The sequence below is a fragment of the Salmo salar genome, chromosome ssa13, assembly GCF_905237065.1.
Source record: "Salmo salar chromosome ssa13, Ssal_v3.1, whole genome shotgun sequence".
In the NCBI taxonomy this organism is placed as follows: domain Eukaryota; kingdom Metazoa; phylum Chordata; class Actinopteri; order Salmoniformes; family Salmonidae; genus Salmo; species Salmo salar.
This window is the reverse complement of record NC_059454.1, coordinates 112,178,800-112,200,525: the sequence shown is the minus strand read 5'-3', so window position 1 is coordinate 112,200,525 and position 21,726 is coordinate 112,178,800. Positions and strand designations below refer to the sequence as shown.

Below are 21,726 nucleotides of genomic sequence, written 5' to 3'. Positions count from 1 at the left end.
AGACCTCACAGTGAAATGCTGAATACAACAGGTGTAGAAGACCTCACAGTGAAATGCTGAATACAACAGGTGTAGTAGACCTTACAGTGAAATGCTGAATACAACAGGTGTAGTAGACCTTACAGTGAAATGCTGAATACAACAGGTGTAGTAGACCTCACAGTGAAATGCTGAATACAACAGGTGTAGTAGACCTCACAGTGAAATGCTGAATACAACAGGTGTAGTAGACCTCACAGTGAAATGCTGAATACAACAGGTGTAGTAGACCTCACAGTGAAATGCTGAATACAACAGGTGTAGTAGACCTCACAGTGAAATGCTGAATACAACAGGTGTAGTAGACCTCACAGTGAAATGCTGAATACAACAGGTGTAGTAGACCTCACAGTGAAATGCTGAATACAACAGGTGTAGTAGACCTCACAGTGAAATGCTGAATACAACAGGTGTAGTAGACCTCACAGTGAAATGCTGAATACAACAGGTGTAGTAGACCTCACAGTGAAATGCTGAATACAACAGGTGTAGTAGACCTCACAGTGAAATGCTGAATACAACAGGTGTAGTAGACCTCACAGTGAAATGCTGAATACAACAGGTGTAGTAGACCTCACAGTGAAATGCTGAATACAACAGGTGTAGTAGACCTCACAGTGAAATGCTGAATACAACAGGTGTAGTAGACCTTACAGTGAAATGCTGAATACAACAGGTGTAGACCTTAAAGTGAAATGCTGAATACAACAGGTGTAGTAGACCTCACAGTGAAATGCTGAATACAACAGGTGTAGTAGACCTCACAGTGAAATGCTGAATACAACAGGTGTAGTAGACCTTACAGTGAAATGCTGAATACAACAGGTGTAGACCTTACAGTGAAATGCTGAATACAACAGGTGTAGAAGACCTTACAGTGAAATGCTGAATACAACAGGTGTAGTAGACCTTACAGTGAAATGCTGAATACAACAGGTGTAGTAGACCTCACAGTGAAATGCTGAATACAACAGGTGTAGACCGCACAGTGAAATGCTGAATACAACAGGTGTAGTAGACCTCACAGTGAAATGCTGAATACAACAGGTGTAGAAGACCTTACAGTGAAATGCTGAATACAACAGGTGTAGTAGACCTCACAGTGAAATGCTGAATACAACAGGTGTAGAAGACCTCACAGTGAAATGCTGAATACAACAGGTGTAGTAGACCTTACAGTGAAATACTGAATACAACAGGTGTAGAAGACCTCACAGTGAAATGCTGAATACAACAGGTGTAGGTAGACCTTACAGTGAAATGCTGAATACAAAAGGTGTAGTAGACCTTAATGCAAATAGTCCAAATAATCTGACTCTGGGGAAGTAGACAAAGAGCTTCATTGCCAAAATCCTTTTCTATTAAAAACACATGAGGGGTGGGGTCCTCTTTTGGTCTCTAATGCTCCTCATCACAAATTACCATCAGACCAACTCCTTAAAGTATATTTTTACCCTTTAGTGTGTGTACATTACCGTATTTATACTTCGGATGTCCCTTTTCAACAGTAAAAATAAATAAAAAATTGTAAAAAAAATTCTACAAATGGCTTGAGGACGTCTTCAATTCCAGTATACAACAGTAGCTGTAATAAACTGGGTAACACTATAGCCAGATATTATATTATTATACAACAGTAGCTGTAATAAACTGGGTAACACTATAGCCAGATATTATATTATTACACAACAGTAGCTGTAATAAACTGGGTAACACTATAGCCAGATATTATATTATTATACAACAGTAGCTGTAATAAACTGGGTAACACTATAGCCAGATATTATATTATTATACAACAGTAGCTGTAATAAACCGGGTAACACTATAGCCAGATATTATATTATTATACAACAGTAGCTGTAATAAACCGGGTAACACTATAGCCAGATATTATATTATTATACAACAGTAGCTGTAATAAACTGGTTAACACTATAGCCAGATATTATATTATTATACAACAGTAGCTGTAATAAACCGGGTAACACTATAGCCAGATATTACATTATTATACAACAGTAGCTGTAATAAACTGGGTAACACTATAGCCAGATATTATATTATTATACAACAGTAGCTGTAATAAACCGGGTAACACTATAGCCAGATATTATATTATTATACAACAGTAGCTGTAATAAACCGGGTAACACTATAGCCAGATATTATATTATTATACAACAGTAGCTGTAATAAACCGGGTAACACTATAGCCAGATATTATATTATTATACAACAGTAGCTGTAATAAACCGGGTAACACTATAGCCAGATATTATATTATTATACAACAGTAGCTGTAATAAACTGGGTAACACTATAGCCAGATATTATATTATTATACAACAGTAGCTGTAATAAACTGGGTAACACTATAGCCAGATATTATATTATTATACAACAGTAGCTGTAATAAACCGGGTAACACTATAGCCAGATATTATATTATTATACAACAGTAGCTGTAATAAACTGGGTAACACTATAGCCAGATATTATATTATTATACAACAGTAGCTGTAATAAACTGGGTAACACTATAGCCAGATATTATATTATTATACAACAGTAGCTGTAATAAACTGGGTAACACTATAGCCAGATATTATATTATTATACAACAGTAGCTGTAATAAACTGGGTAACACTATAGCCAGATATTATATTATTATGCAACAGTAGCTGTAATAAACTGGGTAACACTATAGCCAGATATTATATTATTATACAACAGTAGCTGTAATAAACTGGGTAACAGTATTATTATTATACAACAGTAGGGGTAATAAACTGGGTAACACTATAGCCAGATATTATATTATTATACAACAGTAGCTGTAATAAACCGGGTAACACTATAGCCAGATATTATATTATTATACAACAGTAGCTGTAATAAACTGGGTAACACTATAGCCAGATATTATATTATTATACAACAGTAGCTGTAATAAACTGGGTAACACTATAGCCAGATATTATATTATTATACAACAGTAGCTGTAATAAACTGGGTAACACTATAGCCAGATATTATATTATTATACAACAGTAGCTGTAATAAACTGGGTAACACAATAGCCAGATATTATATTATTATACAACAGTAGCTGTAATAAACCGGGTAACACTATAGCCAGATATTATATTATTATACAACAGTAGCTGTAATAAACCGGGTAACACTATAGCCAGATATTATATTATTATACAACAGTAGCTGTAATAAACCGGGTAACACTATAGCCAGATATTATATTATTATACAACAGTAGCTGTAATAAACTGGGTAACACTATAGCCAGATATTATATTATTATACAACAGTAGCTGTAATAAACTGGGTAACAGTTAGTAGGGGTAATAAACTGGGTAACACTATAGCCAGATATTATATTATTATACAACAGTAGCTGTAATAAACCGGGTAACACTATAGCCAGATATTATATTATTATACAACAGTAGCTGTAATAAACTGGGTAACACTATAGCCAGATATTATATTATTATACAACAGTAGCTGTAATAAACTGGGTAACACTATAGCCAGATATTATATTATTATACAACAGTAGCTGTAATAAACCGGGTAACACTATAGCCAGATATTATATTATTATACAACAGTAGCTGTAATAAACCGGGTAACACTATAGCCAGATATTATATTATTATACAACAGTAGCTGTAATAAACCGGGTAACACTATAGCCAGATATTATATTATTATACAACAGTAGCTGTAATAAACCGGGTAACACTATAGCCAGATATTATATTATTATACAACAGTAGCTGTAATAAACCGGGTAACACTATAGCCAGATATTATATTATTATACAACAGTAGCTGTAATAAACTGGGTAACACTATAGCCAGATATTATATTATTATACAACAGTAGCTGTAATAAACCGGGTAACACTATAGCCAGATATTATATTATTATACAACAGTAGCTGTAATAAACTGGGTAACACTATAGCCAGATATTATATTATTATACAACAGTAGCTGTAATAAACCGGGTAACACTATAGCCAGATATTATATTATTATACAACAGTAGCTGTAATAAACTGGGTAACACTATAGCCAGATATTATATTATTATACAACAGTAGCTGTAATAAACCGGGTAACACTATAGCCAGATATTATATTATTATACAACAGTAGCTGTAATAAACCGGGTAACACTATAGCCAGATATTATATTATTATACAACAGTAGCTGTAATAAACCGGGTAACACTATAGCCAGATATTATATTATTATACAACAGTAGCTGTAATAAACCGGGTAACACTATAGCCAGATATTATATTATTATACAACAGTAGCTGTAATAAACCGGGTAACACTATAGCCAGATATTATATTATTATACAACAGTAGCTGTAATAAACCGGGTAACACTATAGCCAGATATTATATTATTATACAACAGTAGCTGTAATAAACCGGGTAACACTATAGCCAGATATTATATTATTATACAACAGTAGCTGTAATAAACTGGGTAACACTATAGCCAGATATTATATTATTATACAACAGTAGCTGTAATAAACCGGGTAACACTATAGCCAGATATTATATTATTATACAACAGTAGCTGTAATAAACTGGGCAACACTATAGCCAGATATTATATTATTATACAACAGTAGCTGTAATAAACTGGGTAACACTATAGCCAGATATTATATTATTATACAACAGTAGCTGTAATAAACTGGGTAACACTATAGCCAGATATTATATTATTATACAACAGTAGCTGTAATAAACCGGGTAACACTATAGCCAGATATTATATTATTATACAACAGTAGCTGTAATAAACCGGGTAACACTATAGCCAGATATTATATTATTATACAACAGTAGCTGTAATAAACTGGGTAACACTATAGCCAGATATTATATTATTATACAACAGTAGCTGTAATAAACTGGGTAACACTATAGCCAGATATTATATTATTATACAACAGTAGCTGTAATAAACTGGGTAACACTATAGCCAGATATTATATTATTATACAACAGTAGCTGTAATAAACTGGGTAACACTATAGCCAGATATTATATTATTATACAACAGTAGCTGTAATAAACTGGGTAACACTATAGCCAGATATTGGATTTAGTAAACTATGGATGTTTGAAGGTTGCTTGTTTGACCATGTTAGTATGAGGTTCTAGTATGTAGGTAGCTGCAGGTAATTGTAGGTAGTTTTTATTCTTCCAATTTAACCTTTATTTAACTAGGCAAATCAGATTAGAATAAATTCTTATTTACAATGACAGCCTAGGAACAGTGGGTTAACTGCCTTGTTCAGGCAGAATGACAGATTTTTTTCCTTGTCAGCTCGGGGATTCGATCCAGCAACCTTTCAGTTACTGTCCCAACGTTCTAACCACTAGTCTACCTGCCTCCTCTACACTCTAACCACTAGTCTACCTGCCTCCCCTCCACTCTAACCACTAGGCTACCTGCCTCCTCTACACTCTAACCACTAGGCTACCTGCCTCCTCTACACTCTAACCACTAGACTACCTGCCTCCCCTACATTCTAACCACTAGTCTACCTGCCTCCCCTCCACTCTAACCACTAGGCTACCTGCCTCCTCTACACTCTAACCACTTGGTTACCTGCCTCCTCTACACTCTAACCACTAGTCTACCTGCCTCCCCTCCACTCTAACCACTAGGCTACCTGCCTCCTCTACCCTAAATAGGCTACCTGCCACACTCTAACCTTGGCTACCTGCCTCCTCTACACTCTAACCACTAGTCTACCTGCCACCTCTACACTCTAACCACTAGGCTACCTACCTCCTCTACACTCTAACCACCAGACTACCTGCCTCCTCTACACTCTAACCACTAGGCTACCTGCCGTCCCTACACTCTAACCACTAGGCTACCTGCCTCCTCTACACTCTAACCACTAGGCTACCTGCCTCCTCTACACTCTAACCACTAGGCTACCTGCCTCCTCTACACTCTAACCACTAGTCTACCTGCCTCCTTTGTGAGGTTGTAGTACGTGGGTAGCTGCAGGTAATTGGAGGTATGGGTAATTCTAGGTAATTTTGTGAGGAAGTTGTGGGTAGTTGTTGATTGTTTGAGGTTGTGTGTTTGAGGGTTAGTTGTACCTTCTCAAAGTATTTGATCTCGTACTCCAGGATTATCCCGTTAGGTCTGTCTGGCTCCTGCCACGACACAGCGATACTGTTCTTCCCAGAATTCCCTTTCCTCACCACACTCACAGGAGACGGGGCTAAAACAGAACAACAAAGAGAAATACAATCAATCAATCAATCAAATGTATTTCTAAAGCACACCACACATACCACACTCACACACACACACACACACACACACACACACACACACACACACACACACACACACACACACACACACACACACACACACACACACACACACACACACACACACACTACACACACACCTACACACACACACACACCTACACACACACTACACACACACACACACACACACACACACACAGCATAGCAACATCTCAGACACTATTCTCACTGAACCTGCAAACAATACATGTTGCAACACAGACACAATGGTATGGGTGTCATACATTGTAGTAATGTCCACAGAGATAAGGCAAAGGCTAAGAAGCCTTAACTATTGACAAATGGGGGACCAGTACGGAGAAAATAAATGTATGATATGTATGAAATGTATGCATTCACTACTGTAAGTCGCTCTGGATAAGAGCGTCTGCTAAATGACTAAAATGTAAAATGTACTATCCAATATCGATTAGATTTCCTCTCCATAAAGTTGTACCCTGAAGAAGTATACACAGTATATCATTAGTAGAAGCTCAGCACCAGAGGTGCGGACTCCCAGTCACATGACTTGATGACTTGATAGAAAATAAAATAACTTCAGACTTAAACTTGGACTTGGTGCCTTTCGAAACTCAGGAATCGACTAGACACTGACGATGACTTGAAATTATCTGGCCAGGTTTCATAATGTTTTCTCTCCACGCAGCAAGAGACAGTTGCCGTTAGGATCGCAATTGCAAAAAAATAATAATAATAAAAACATGCAGATTTGAAAGTGAAATGCACACTCGGCCCTCTGATTGGACCAGCAAACTGTCAATCAACACAGGTCGGGTGAGCTAACACAGTGGAGAAGGTTGTGGGGCATCACAAGTATGAAACTGAATGGGAAAAATACATATGTTTCATACATATTTTCATTGGCTACATATAGTGCCTTCGGAAAGTATTCAGACCCCTTGACCTTTTTCCACATTTTGTTACGTTACAGCCTTATTATAAAATGGATTAAATAAAATCATCAGCATTGTAAACACAATTCACCATAATGACAAAGCGAAAACAGGTTATTAGAAATGTTTGCATATTTATTAAATATAAAAAAACAGAAATATCCTTTGCTATGAGATTAGAAATTGAGCTCAGGTGCATCCTGTTTCCATTGATCATCCTTGAGATGTTTCTACAACTTGATTGGAGTCCACCTGTGGTAAATTCAGTTGATTGGACATGATTTGGAAAGGCACACACCTGTCTATATAAGGTCCCACAGTTGACAGTGCATGTCAGAGCAAAAATCAAGCAATGAGGTCGAAGGAAACTGTCTGTAGAGCTCTGAGACAGGATTGTGTCAAGGCACAGATTTGGGGAAGGGTACAAAAACATTTATTCCGCATTGAAGGTCCTCAAGAACACAGTGGCCTCCATCATTCTTAAATGGAAGGAGTTTGGAACCACCAAGACTCTTCCTAGAGCTGGCCTCACGGCCAAACTGAGCAATCAGGGGAGAAGGACCTTGGTCAGGGAGGTGACCAAGAACCAAATGGTCACTCTGACAGAGTTCCTCTGTGGAGATGGGAGAACCTTCCAGAAGGACAACTATCTCTGCAGAACCACCAATCAGGCCTTTATGGTAGAGTGGCCAGACAGAAGCCACTCCTCAGTAAAAGGCACATGACAGCCTGCTTGGAGTTTGCAAGGCACCTAAAGGACTTCAGACCATGAGAAACAAGATTCTCTGGTCTGATGAAACCAAGATTGAACTCTTTGGCCTGAATGCAAAGCGTCACGTCTGGAGGAAACCTGGCACCATCCCTACGGTGAAGCATGGTGGTGGCAGCATCATGCTGTGGGGATGTTTTTCAGTGGCAGGGACTGGGACACTAGTCAGGATCGAGGCAAAGATGAACGGAGCAAAGTACAGAGAGATCCTTGATGAAAACCTATTCCAGAGCGCTCAGGACCTACGACTGGGGCGAAGGTTCACCTTCCAACAGGACAAAGACGTTAGACAATGCAAGACTGGTTTCGGGACAAGTCTCTGAATGTCCTTGAGTGGCCCAGCCAGAGCCCGAACTTAAAACAGATGGAAAATCTCTCGAGACCTGAAAATAGCTGTGCAGCGAAGCTCCCCATCCAACCTGACAGACCTTGAGAGGCTCTGCAGAGAAGAATGGGATAAACTCCCCAAATAAAGTTGTGCCAAGCTTGTAGCGTCATACCCAAGAACACTCGAGGCTCTAATCGCTACCAAAGGTGCTTCAACAAAGTACTGAGTAAAGGGTCTGAATACTTATATAAATGAGACATTTCAGTTTTTTTTATTTTTATAAATTAGCAGCATTTTCAAAAAAAATATTTTTGTATTATGGGGTATGGTGCGTAGATTGATGATGAAAAAAAAAAACGATTTAATACATTTTAGAAAAAGCCTGTAACCTGTAATCTGAATACTTTCCAAAGTCATTGTAAACATAACATTAGTATGTTACCTATTTAATACCTGCCTATTTAATCTGGTTTCTAACATAGGCCTACGGTACTGCACCAAATTATTGTCAAAAAAATTTAATAAACACAACTAAGTAGTCTTGACTGCTGACCAGTCATCAGCATTAGTGTGTAAAGGATATGCTTCATTTTCTCCGGTAGCCTTACATTTGTATTAGAATCCATATAAAACAATTAAATTTTTTACAATTGGGGCCTTTGACACAGCGCCCCCTGGTAGTCATCCAGTGCATATACAAAATCATTGACAGCTATAGGATCGGGTGCAGTGCAAACGTTAAAATGTAGGGGATCGCCGTAATAAATATGCAGCTCCAAAAAAAAAATGTGGTGATCAACAATATGAACTGTTTACATCGCAAGATAACCAGCAATGGGACAAGCAACAAGCAACAATTCGATATGAAATGTATTATTTATTTATGAAGCATTTTGGAATTGTTTTAATAATTGAATTATTAACATAATCCAAATATGTTGTAGAGAAAGTAATGAAAATGGGCGTCTGGTATAGATACTTTTTTTTTAAACTAGATTTCACACAACTCGTTTTGACTTGCGCTTTAGAATGCATGATTTGGACTTGACTCAAGACTCGACACGTCCTACTTGGGACTCGCCTTGCGACTTGGACCTTGTGACTCGAATAATAGTAACTTGGTCCCACCTCTGCTCAGCATTACTTTCACATTGTGTTGAAAACCTTTGGCATGCATCCAAAATGGTACATTATTCCCTACGTAGCGCACACTAGGGCTCTGGTCTAAAGTAGTGCACTATATAGGGAATAGGGTCCCATAGGGCTCTGGTCTAAAGTAGTGCACTATATAGGGAATAGGGTTCCATAGGGCTCTGGTCTAAAGTAGTGCACTATATAGGGAATAGGGTTCCATAGGGTTCTGGTCTATAGTAGTGCACTATATAGGGAATAGGGTGCCATAGGGTTCTGGTCTATAGTAGTGCACTATATAGGGAATAGGGTGCCATAGGGTTCTGGTCTATAGTAGTGCACTATATAGGGAATAGGGTGTCATTTAGGAAGCATTCTTCATCGGTGTGAGGAGAACATCAAAGTGAATTTAAAACGTCAAAAACTCTTTTGATTAAACAGATGAAACAAAAGGCATTTTAAAGTCGATTCAAAATGACGAAACAAACATTCTCCTCTTGTTAGTTCCACTCCCGATGTAGATGACTTGAGATTATATGGTTTCAACTTCTTCTAATCACCCGGTTCTAACTAGGGGTGACATCACCCGGTTCTAACTAGGGGTGACATCACCCGGTTCTAACTAGGGGTGACATCACCCGGTTCTAACTAGGGGTGACATCACCCGGTTCTAACTAGGGGTGACATCACCCGGTTCTAACTAGGGGTGACATCACCCGGTTCTAACTAGGGGTGACATCACCAGGTTCTAACTAGGGGTGACATCACCACGTTCTAACTAGGGGGTGACATCACCAGGTTCTAACTAGGGGTGACATCACCAGGTTCTAACTAGGGGTGACATCACCAGGTTCTAACTAGGGGGTGACATCACCACGTTCTAACTAGGGGTGACATCACCCGGTTCTAACTAGGGGGTGACATCACCAGGTTCTAACTAGGGGTGACATCACCAGGTTCTAACTAGGGGTGACATCACCCCGTTCTAACTAGGGGTGACATCACCACGTTCTAACTAGGGGGTGACATCACCAGGTTCTAACTAGGGGTGACATCACCAGGTTCTAACTAGGGGTGACATCACCCCGTTCTAACTAGGGGTGACATCACCCCGTTCTAACTAGGGGGTGACATCACCCGGTTCTAACTAGGGGTGACATCACCACATCATTACCAGAGATAATATCACCACATCATTACCAGAGATAATATCACCACATCATTACCAGAGATAATATCACCACATCATTACCAGAGATAATATCACCACATCATTACCCGAGATAATATCACCACATCATTACCAGAGATAATATCACCACATCATTACCAGAGATAATATCACCACATCATTACTAGAGATAATATCATCACATCATTACCAGAGATAATATCACCACATCATTACTAGAGATAATATCATCACATCATTACCAGAGATAATATCACCACATCATTACCAGAGATAATATCATCACATCATTACTAGAGATAATATCATCACATCATTACCAGAGATAATATCACCACATCATTACCAGAGATAATATCACCACATCATTACCAGAGATAATATCACCACATCATTACTAGAGATAATATCATCACATCATTACTAGAGATAATAAAATAGTGATTATGATTAATAGTGATATGTTCACACACAATTTATCAGTAAATAACATCTGAAATATTCCCTATGCAGTGCCTATATACTGCAGTGCCCTGTCCCCATCTGAAATAGCACCCTATTCCCTATGCAGTGCCTATATACTGCAGTGCCCTGTCCCCATCTGAAATAGCACCCTATTCCCTATGCAGTGCCTATATACTGCAGTGCCCTGTCCCCATCTGAAATAGCACCCTATTCCCTATGCAGTGCCTATATACTGCAGTGCCCTGTCCCCATCTGAAATAGCACCCTATTCCCTATGCAGTGCCTATATACTGCAGTGCCCTGTCCCCATCTGAAATAGCACCCTATTCCCTATGCGGTGCCTATATACTGCAGTGCCCTGTCCCCATCTGAAATAGCACCCTATTCCCTATGCAGTGCCTATATACTGCAGTGCCCTGTCCCCATCTGAAATAGCACCCTATTCCCTATGCAGTGCCTATATACTGCAGTGCCCTGTCCCCATCTGAAATAGCACCCTATTCCCTATGCAGTGCCTATATACTGCAGTGCCCTGTCCCCATCTGAAATAGCACCCTATTCCCTATGCAGTGCCTATATACTGCAGTGCCCTGTCCCCATCTGAAATAGCACCCTATTCCCTATGCAGTGCCTATATACTGCAGTGCCCTGTCCCCATCTGAAATAGCACCCTATTCCCTATGCAGTGCCTATATACTGCAGTGCCCTGTCCCCATCTGAAATAGCACCCTATTCCCTATGCAGTGCCTATATACTGCAGTGCCCTGTCCCCATCTGAAATAGCACCCTATTCCCTATGCAGTGCCTATATACTGCAGTGCCCTGTCCCCATCTGAAATAGCACCCTATTCCCTATGCAGTGCCTATATACTGCAGTGCCCTGCAGTTTGTTTTAGTAAGGACATCCTTAAATGACTTAGTGACAAGGCTAGTTCAGAACAATTTCTGCATTGCAAATTTCTAATTTGCAATATATTTAAAAATTGTATTTTCTTGAGGACGATCTACAATTCAAATATTTTTTACTCTGGTTTCATATACTATTTCGACAGTGCAAAAGCTTTTCACACAAATAAAAAGTATCTTCTCTATCCATTACACATTTCAGAGCAGACATCCATCTAGAGGAAATGAGAGGTCTGTGCTCCTCAGTGGAAGTGTCCAAGTGGAACGGTGAGATAAAGAGCTTTTAAGTAATACTGAAACGATCCCTGAGGTACCAACTTGATAGCTTTGCTGCAACTATACAGCGTTTACATTTCAATAGGTTCACCTAAAACAAAGGAGAAAATAAATCTTTTTTTTTTTCCATCCAGAGAAACTGTATCCCCTCTCTGTCCAGACTAAACTATAATCACTCCTATCTTAAAAGCCTGAAACAGTATCCTCAGCTCTCCAGTCTCGAGGCATGAGGGGGAAATGGGAGGGAGGGCACGGGAAATAGGGAAAGAGAGGGACAGAGAGAGAGAGAGACAGAAAGACAGAGACAGAGAGAGAGAGAGACAGAGAGAGAGACAGAGAGAAAGAGAGAGAGAGAGACAGAGAGAGACAGAGAGAGACAGAGAGAGAGAGACAGAGACAGAGAGAGACAGAGAGAGAGAGAGACAGAGAGACAGAGAGAGAGACAGACAGAGAGACAGAGAGACAGACAGACAGACAGACAGACAGACAGACAGACAGCGTGAGAGGTAACGTCTGTCATCATGAAGTGCTTTGAAAGTTGAGGCCTATATCACCTCCACCCCACCCTTGACCCACTACAAATAATATACAGATCCACGGACGACGCAATTGCCGTTACAATGCACACCACCCTATCCCATCTGGACAAGAGAAATACCTATGTAAGATTGCTGTTCATTGACTACAGCTCAGCCTTCAACACCATAGTACCCTCCAAGCTCATCACTAAGCTCGGGGCCCTGTGTCTGAACCCCTCCCTGTGCAACTAGGTCCTGGACTTCCTGACGGGTCGACCCCAGGTGGTGAAGGTAGGCAACAACACCTGCGCAACGCTGACCCTCAACACAGGGGCTCCCCATACGGATGTGTGCTCAGCCCCCTCCTGTACTCCCTGTTCACCCCATGACTGCGTGGCCATGCACGCCTCCAACTCAATCATCAAGTTTGCTGATGACACAACAGTAGTAGGCCTGATTACCAACAGTGACAAGACAGCCTACAGGGAGGAGGTTAGAGCACTGGAAGAGTGGATAGTTACCTCTCCCTCAATATCAACAAAATGCAGGAGCTGATCGTGGACTACAGGAGGCAGAAGAGGGAGCACACCCCCATCCACATCAGTGGGGTCAAAGTTGATAGGGTCAAAAGCTTCAAGTTCCTCGGCGTGTTGCACCCAGCATGCGTCACCGTAGGGATGGCTTTTGTCTGGCCACTCTACCATAAAGGGACGTTTGGTGGAGTGCTGCAGAGATGGTTGTCCTTCTGGAAGGTTCTCCCATCTCTAAAGAGGACCTCTGGAACTCTGTCAGTGACCATCTGGTTCTTGGTCACCTCCCTGACCAAGGCCCTTGTCCCCCGATTGCTCAGTTTGGTCGGGCGGCCAGCTCTAGGAAGAGTCTTGGTGGTTCCAAACTTCTTCCATTTAATAATGATGGAAGCCACTGTGTTCTTGGGGACCTTCAATACTGCAGACATGTTTTGGTACCCTTCCTCAGATCTGTGCTTCGACACAATCCTGTCTCGGAGATATACAGACAATTCCTTCGACCTCATGACTTGGTTTTTGCTCTGCAATGCATTGTCAACTGTGGGACCTTTAATAGACAAGTGTGTGCCTTTCCAAATCATGTCCAATCAACTGAATACACCAATCAAGTTGTAGAAACATCTCAATGATGATCAATGGAAACAGGATGCACCTGAGCACAATTTCGACTCTTATAGCAAAGGGTCTGAATACTTATGTAAAAAAGGTATGTATTGGGCACAGTGTGTAGATTGATGAGAAAAACATTAATTGAATCAATTTTAGAATAAGGCTGTAACGTAACAAAATGTAGAACAAGTGAAGGGGTCTGAATACTTTTCCGAATATACTGTACATAAAACTCAGATGATGAAAGTCTTTGACATCTTCAGTTCCTGGCTGGTTGACTTTATTCTATGTTCATTAGCAGATAGAACACCTTGGTGCCATGGCGACCGTGGCAACAGGAAGGAACTATGTCACAGAGAGTGTGATCACACACTGGTTCATTACACCTTGCCTCTTGATAGGGATGTGTTGTGAGTTTGGCAAGTCATATCCTCTGAAAGGGTACAGGGATGTGTTGGCATGGCACCCGTGTTCTTCAGATTAGGATGTGTTGACATGGTGTAAGGGGAAAGGGTTCTGAACTGTGCATTGGTAGCAGAGAGAGAGAGAGAGAGAGAGAGAGAGAGAGAGAGAGAGAGAGAGAGAGAGAGAGAGAGAGAGAGAGAGAGAGAGAGAGAGAGAGAGAGAGAGAGAGAGAGAGAGAGAGAGAGAGAGAGAGAGAGAGAGAGAGAGAGAGATGCCAAGCAGTGTACAACCATCCTCATCAGTGAGTTTCATAAAAATAATAATAGAAAGTAATACTTTTTTAGGTACAACTACAGTTGAAGTCGGAAGTTTCCATACACTTAGGTTGGAGTCAATAAAACTTGTTTTTCAACCACTCCACAAATTTCTTGTTAACAAATATAGTTTTGGCAAGTTGGTTAGGACATCTACTTTGTGCATGACACAAGTAATTTTTCCAACAATTGTTTACAGACAGATTATTTCACTTATAATTCATGGGAATCACAATTCCAGTGGGTCAGAAGTTTACATACACTAAGTTGACTGTGCCTTTAAACAGCTTGGAAAATTCCTGAAATTGACGTCATGGCTTTAGAAGCTTCTGATAGGCTAATTGACATCATTTGAGTCAATTGGAGGTGTACCTGTGGATGTATTTCAAGGCCTACCTTCAAACTCAGTAACTCTTTGCTTGACATCATGGGAAAATCAAAAGATATCAGCCAAGACCTCAGAAAGAAAATTGTAGACCTCCACAAGTCTGGTATATCCTTGCGAGCAATTTCCAAATGCCGGAAGGTAGCACGTTCATATGTACAAACAATAGTCCTCAAGTATAAACACCATTAGGAGCACACAGCCGTCATACCGCTCAGGAAGGAGATGCGTTCTGTCTCCTAGAGATGAACGTACTTTGGTGCAAAAGTGCAAATCAATCCCAGAACAACAGCAAAGGACCTTGTGAAGATGCTTGTGAAGATGCTTGTGAAGATGCTGGAGAAAACAGGTACATAAGTATCTATATCCACAGTAAAACGAGTCCTACATCCACATGACCTAAAAGGCCGCTCAGCAAGGAAGAAGCCACTCCTCAAAACTGCCATAAAAAAGCCGGACTACGGTTTGCAACTGTACATGGGGACAAAGATCGTACTTTTTGGAGTAATTTTGTTGATATATTGAAGCAACATCTCAAGACATCAGTCAAGAAGTTAAAGCTTGGTCGCAAATGGGTCTTCCAAATGGACCAAGACCCCAAGCATCCAAAGTTGTGGCAAAATGGCTTAAGGAAAACAAAGTCAAGGTATTGGAGTGGCCATCACAAAACCCCGACCTCAATCCCATTGAAAATTTGTGGGCAGAACTGAAAAAGCGTGTGTGAGCAAGGAGGTCTACAAACCTGACTCAGTTACACCATTTCTGTCAGGAGGAATGGGCCAAACTTCACCCAACTTATTGTGGAAAGCTTGTGGAAGGCTACCCGAAACATTTGACCCAAGTTAAGCAATTTAAAGGCAATACTACCAAATACTAATTGAGTGTATGTAAACTTCTGACCCACTGGGAATGTAATGAATGAAATAAAAGCTGAAATAAATCACTCTCTCTACTATTATTCTGACATTTCACATTCTTAAAATAAAGTGGTGATCCTAACTGACCTAAGACAGGAAATTTTTACTAGGATTAAAATGTCAGGAATTGTGAAAAACTGAGTTTAAATGTATTTGGCTAAGGTGTATGTAAACTTCCGACTTCAACTGTATACTAAATATATTCACGTCACCAAATGATTGATTAAAACACATTGTTTTGCAAAAAGGTCTACAGTAGCCTCAACAGTGTAACCGAATGACAGCTAGCTTCCGTCCTCCTCTGGGTACATGACTTCAATACAAAACCTAGGAGGCTCATGGTTCTCACCCTCTTCCATAGACTTACACAGTAATTATGACAACTTCCGGAGGACGTCCTCCAACATATCTGAGCTCTTCCAGTATGAACTGACATGTTGTCCACCAAATCAAGTCGCTCTGGATAAGAGCGTCTGCTAAATGACTAAAATGTAAATGTAAATGTAAAATCAAAGGACCAGAAAATGAATCTAGTACTGAAAGCATAAGCTACAGCTAGCTAGCACTGCAGTGTATAACATGTGGTGAGCAGTTGACTCAAAGAGAGATAAAGACAACAAATGCATTTCTTAAAAAATGAAGGAGAAAAAAGAAAGAGAGAGAGAGATATATTTAGTTGTAATTCTTCCCCACTTACTTAGCTAGTGAATGCAGCTAGCTAGTTTAGCCTACTCAAATACCTGGCTCAAACAGAGAGAGATGCTATGTTAGCTAGCTGGCTATGTCTATCCAACACTGGAACTCTTCCAAGTCAAGGTAAGCTTTTGGTTTTATTAACTTGTTTCCACCTTGGCCCTCTGGTGTGACTGCTAAACTGTTTTCTCACTGTACACTATAGTTCTGGTAGCTATGACGTTAATATGGTGACAACAATGTAGGATGTGTGAAGTGGTTAGGGGTTATGATAGGAAGGTTTGGTTTCAAAAGGTTATTTTGCCTGGTTACAGACAGCTGATGTGTCCACAAGATAAGGGAAAAGGTGAGAGGAGAATATTTATAGATACAAGTATCAAAAGGGATCATGCTGTGGAACGCAACGTGGCTGCTATGAAAGTGAACTGTGTTTGAGTGTGATCAGGGGTGTATTCATTCCGTCGATTTCTGTTGAAAAAAAAATGTCTGAAAACAGAAGTAAACGGAACGAAACGGAGATAAACATAACTGAATTTGTCTAATAGAAACTCTCATTTACAACTGTTGGACTAATGATTTACACCCTAGATCAGCTAGATGCAGGCAAGAGTGTGCAAGGCAGTATAGAATGTCAGTGTTTGTCACCTCGATTACTAAAAAATGATCTCGAACTGTGCCACCACATTGTAAACTTTCATTCATAAGGCTAGGTTGTAGCAACCTCATGATGGGTACAGGGGAAATTAGAGTATCATGCAGTAACCTAAACCTATTGATGTTACATTGAACTGGGTGAATGGAATATGAATGACAGTTATCCAACATGCTGTAAGAGAAATAAGGCCATGCTCATGAAAATCATTTTTTTTGTCCTCCCTTATGTTAAACGCCACTGACCGCCACTGACGCCCAGACATGATTTGCTGTATCAGGCTAGCTAGGTCACCTGTGTACTAAGCTCACTAAGAGTATGACTAAACATTATTATTTGTTTTACTAATATTCTGCTTGCATTAATTCAGGTGTGTCAGTCTTCAGGGTTTCGTCTGTAGATTTGTCAAGTATGTGTTAGGGCTGGGTCGATATATCCAAATTCATTTGAATGTATGTTTTAGACCAATGTTCCAAGTGCCTGTATTGCAATAATCACATATATATATATATATATATATATATATATATATATATATATATATATATATATATATGAATAGACACCAATGCCACGTTGCACCACAGACTGTCCAGGAGTTGGCGGATGCTTTAGTCCAAGTCTGGGAGGAGATCCCTCAGGAGACCATCCGCCACCTCATCAGGAGCATGCCCAGGCATTGTAGGGAGGTCATACATGCACGTGGAGGCCACACACACTACTGAGACTCATTTTGACTTGTTTTTTAAGGACATTACATCAAAGTTGGATCAGCCTGTAGTGTGGTTTTCCACTTTAATTTTGAGTGTGACTCCAAATCCAGACCTCCATGGGTTGATAAATTGGATTTCCATTGATTATTTTTGTGTGATTTTGTTGTCAGCACATTCAACTATGTATTTAATAAGATTATTTCATTCATTCAGATCTAGGATGTGTTATTTTAGTGTTCCCTTTATTTTTTTGAGCAGTGTATGTATATGAATAGAGATCACTTCTTTCTCAAAGCAGTTTCAACACGCTACTTGTATATGAGGTTTGGTCCAACAGAATCGGTCATATGGACACCAAAACAGATTTAGATATTATTTTACTGTAAAAGAGGATCACTTTTTATATGTTAACAAATTTAAAAAACAGAGCAGACCAAAACGGGAGATTCAATGGACGTGATTGTAGAAAATGAATGCTCAGTTTCTGTAGTGTGCAGCAGCATTTTAACCACAGACTGTTACAGCGCCTTCAGAAAGTATTCACACCCCTTAAACTTTTTCCACATTTTGTTGTGTTACAGATTGGGATTAAAATTGATTTAGTTGTAATTTTTTTTATTTATTTTTTTACATCTTGATTAGATAAGTATTCAACCGCCTGAGTCATTAGATGTCTGAATCACCTTTGGCTGCGATTACAGCTGCGAGTCTTTCTGGGTAAGTCTCTAAGAGTCATTACAGCTGCGAGTCTTTCTGGGTAAGTCTCTAAGAGTCATTACAGCTGCGAGTCTTTCTGGGTAAGTCTCTAAGAGTCATTACAGCTGTGAGTCTTTCTGGGTAAATCTCTAAGAGCTTTGCACACCTGGATTATACAATATTTGCCCATTATTCTTAAAACAATGTGTCAAGCTCTATCAAGTTGGTTGTTAATCATTCCCAGACAGCCATGGTCCAGCTTTACTGTAGATTTTCAAACCAATTTAAGTCAAAACTGTAACTAGGCCACTCGGGAACATTTAATGTCGTCTTGGCAAGCAACTCCAGTGTAGAATTGACCTTGTATTTTATGTTACTGTCCTGCTGAAAGGTGCATTTCTCTCCCAGTGACTGTTGGAAAGCAGACTGAACCAAGTTTTCCTTTAGGATTTTGCCTGTGTTTAGCTCTATTCCATTTATTTTTATCCTGAAAAAACTCCCTAATCCTTGCCGATGACACGCATACCCATAACATGATGCAGCCACCATTATGCTTGAAAATATGTAGAGTGGTACTCAGTGATGTATTGTGCTGGATTTGCCCCAAACATAACACTTTGTATTCAGGACATAAAGTTAATTTCTTTGCCACATGTTTTGCAGTTTTACTTTTGTGCCTTATTGCAAACAGGATGCATATTTTGGAATAGTCTACTCTGTACAGGCTTCTTTTATTTCACTCTGTAATTTACATTACTCTGTAATTTAAGTTCATTTACGTTAATTTATGTCGGAGTAACTAAAATGTTGTTGATCAAGCCTCAGTTTTCTCCTATCACAGCCATAAAACTCTGTAACTGTTTTAATGTCACCATTGGCCTCATGGTGGAATGCCTGAGCAGTTTCCTTCCTCTCTGGCAACTGAGTTAGGAAGGATGCTTGTATCTTTGTAGTGACTGGGTGTATTGATACACCATCCAAAGTGTAATTAATAACTTCAACATGCTCAAAGCACATCTACCAATAGGTGCCCTTCTTTGTGAGGCATTGGAAAACCTTCATTGTCTTTGTGTTTGAAATTCACTGCTCGATTGAGATAATTGTATTTGTGGAGTAGTCATTTAAAAATCATGTCAAACACTACTATTGCACACAAGTTGAGTCCATGCAACTTATTATGTGACTTGTTAAGTACATTTTTTACTCCTGAACTTATTTAGGCCATAACAAAGAGGTTGAATACTTATTGACTCAAAACATTTCAGCTGTTCTTAATTTGTAAACATTTTCTAAAAACATAATTCCACTTTGACATTATTGCGTTATTGTGTGCAGGCCAGTGACACAACATCTCAATGTAATCCATTTTAAATTCAGGCTGTAATACATCAAAATGTGGATGGTGTCAAGAGGGTGTGAATATATTCAGAAGGCACTGTAAATAAGACATGTGACTAGTTGTTTCCTACTAACACGGACTTTGCTGATAACTTCTTTTTTGAGGAAAAATGTCCTGACTATGACTGGTCCACCTAGCTATCTGCAGATGAATGTACTGACTATGACTGGTCCACCTAGTTATCTGGAGATGAATGGACTGACTATGACTGGTCCACCTAGCTATCTGGAGATGAATGTACTGACTATGACTGGTCCACCTAGCTATCTGGAGATGAATGGACTGACTATGACTGGTCCACCTAGCTATCTGAAGATGAATGTACTGACTATGACTGGTCCACCTAGCTATCTGGAAGATGAATGTACTGACTATGACTGGTCCACCTAGTTATCTGGAGATGAATGTACTGACTATGTCTGGTCCACCTAGCTATCTGGAGATGAATGGACTGACTATGACTGGTCCACCTAGCTATCTGGAGATGAATGGACTGACTATGACTGGTCCACCTAGCTATCTGGAGATGAATGTACTGACTATGACTGGTCCACCTAGCTATCTGGAGATGAATGTACTGACTGGTCCACCTAGCTATCTGGAGATGAATGTACTGACTGGTCCACCTAGCTATCTGAAGATGAATGTACTGACTGCTCCACCTAGCTATCTGAAGATGAATGTACTGACTGGTCCACCTAGCTATCTGAAGATGAATGTACTGACTATGACTGGTCCACCTAGCTATCTGGAGATGAATGGACTGACTATGACTGGTCCACCTAGCTATCTGGAGTTGAATGTACTGACTATGACTGGTCCACCTAGCTATCTGGAGATGAATGTACTGACTATGACTGGTCCACCTAGTTATCTGGAGATGAATGGACTGACTATGACTGGTCCACCTAGCTATCTGGAGATGAATGTCCTGACTATGACTGGTCCACCTAGCTATCTGAAGATGAATGGACTGACTATGACTGGTCCACCTAGCTATCTGGAGATGAATGTACTGACTATGACTGGTCCACCTAGCTATCTGGAGATGAATGGACTGACTATGACTGGTCCACCTAGCTATCTGGAGATGAATGTACTGACTATGACTGGTCCACCTAGCTATCTGAAGATGAATGGACTGACTATGACTGATATGTGGGTGTCTCACCTAGCTACAGTACATACAGCATCACAGATCAGCCCTGGCTGATATATTACATATTACATATTACATACTGACTGACAACACACGACTTCAACACTGAGTAACAACACCATATTACATACTGACTGGCAATAAGAGTATACATGTATATACTCAAACACAACACTTTACTACACTACGACAACTGCAACTCTGCTGTTGACCTAATAGCGTAGTATAGTGTTGTGTTTGTGTACACTACCACTCAACAGTTTGGGGTCACTTAGAAATGTCCTTGTTTTTGAAAGAAAAACACTTTTTTTGTCCATT

At 39.9% G+C, this 21,726-nt stretch overlaps 1 protein-coding gene across 2 annotated transcripts in view; it reads right to left on the bottom strand.

Moving 5' to 3' along the window:
- Positions 1-21,726, bottom strand: part of epha5 (EPH receptor A5) — a 152,862-nt gene that overhangs the window by 51,946 nt on the left and 79,190 nt on the right. For both annotated transcript variants that reach the window (XM_045692702.1, XM_045692703.1), the window contains exon 6: positions 6,216-6,340. In XM_045692702.1, the coding sequence (XP_045548658.1) occupies positions 6,216-6,340 (125 nt within the window). The remainder of the gene's footprint in view (positions 1-6,215; positions 6,341-21,726) is intronic.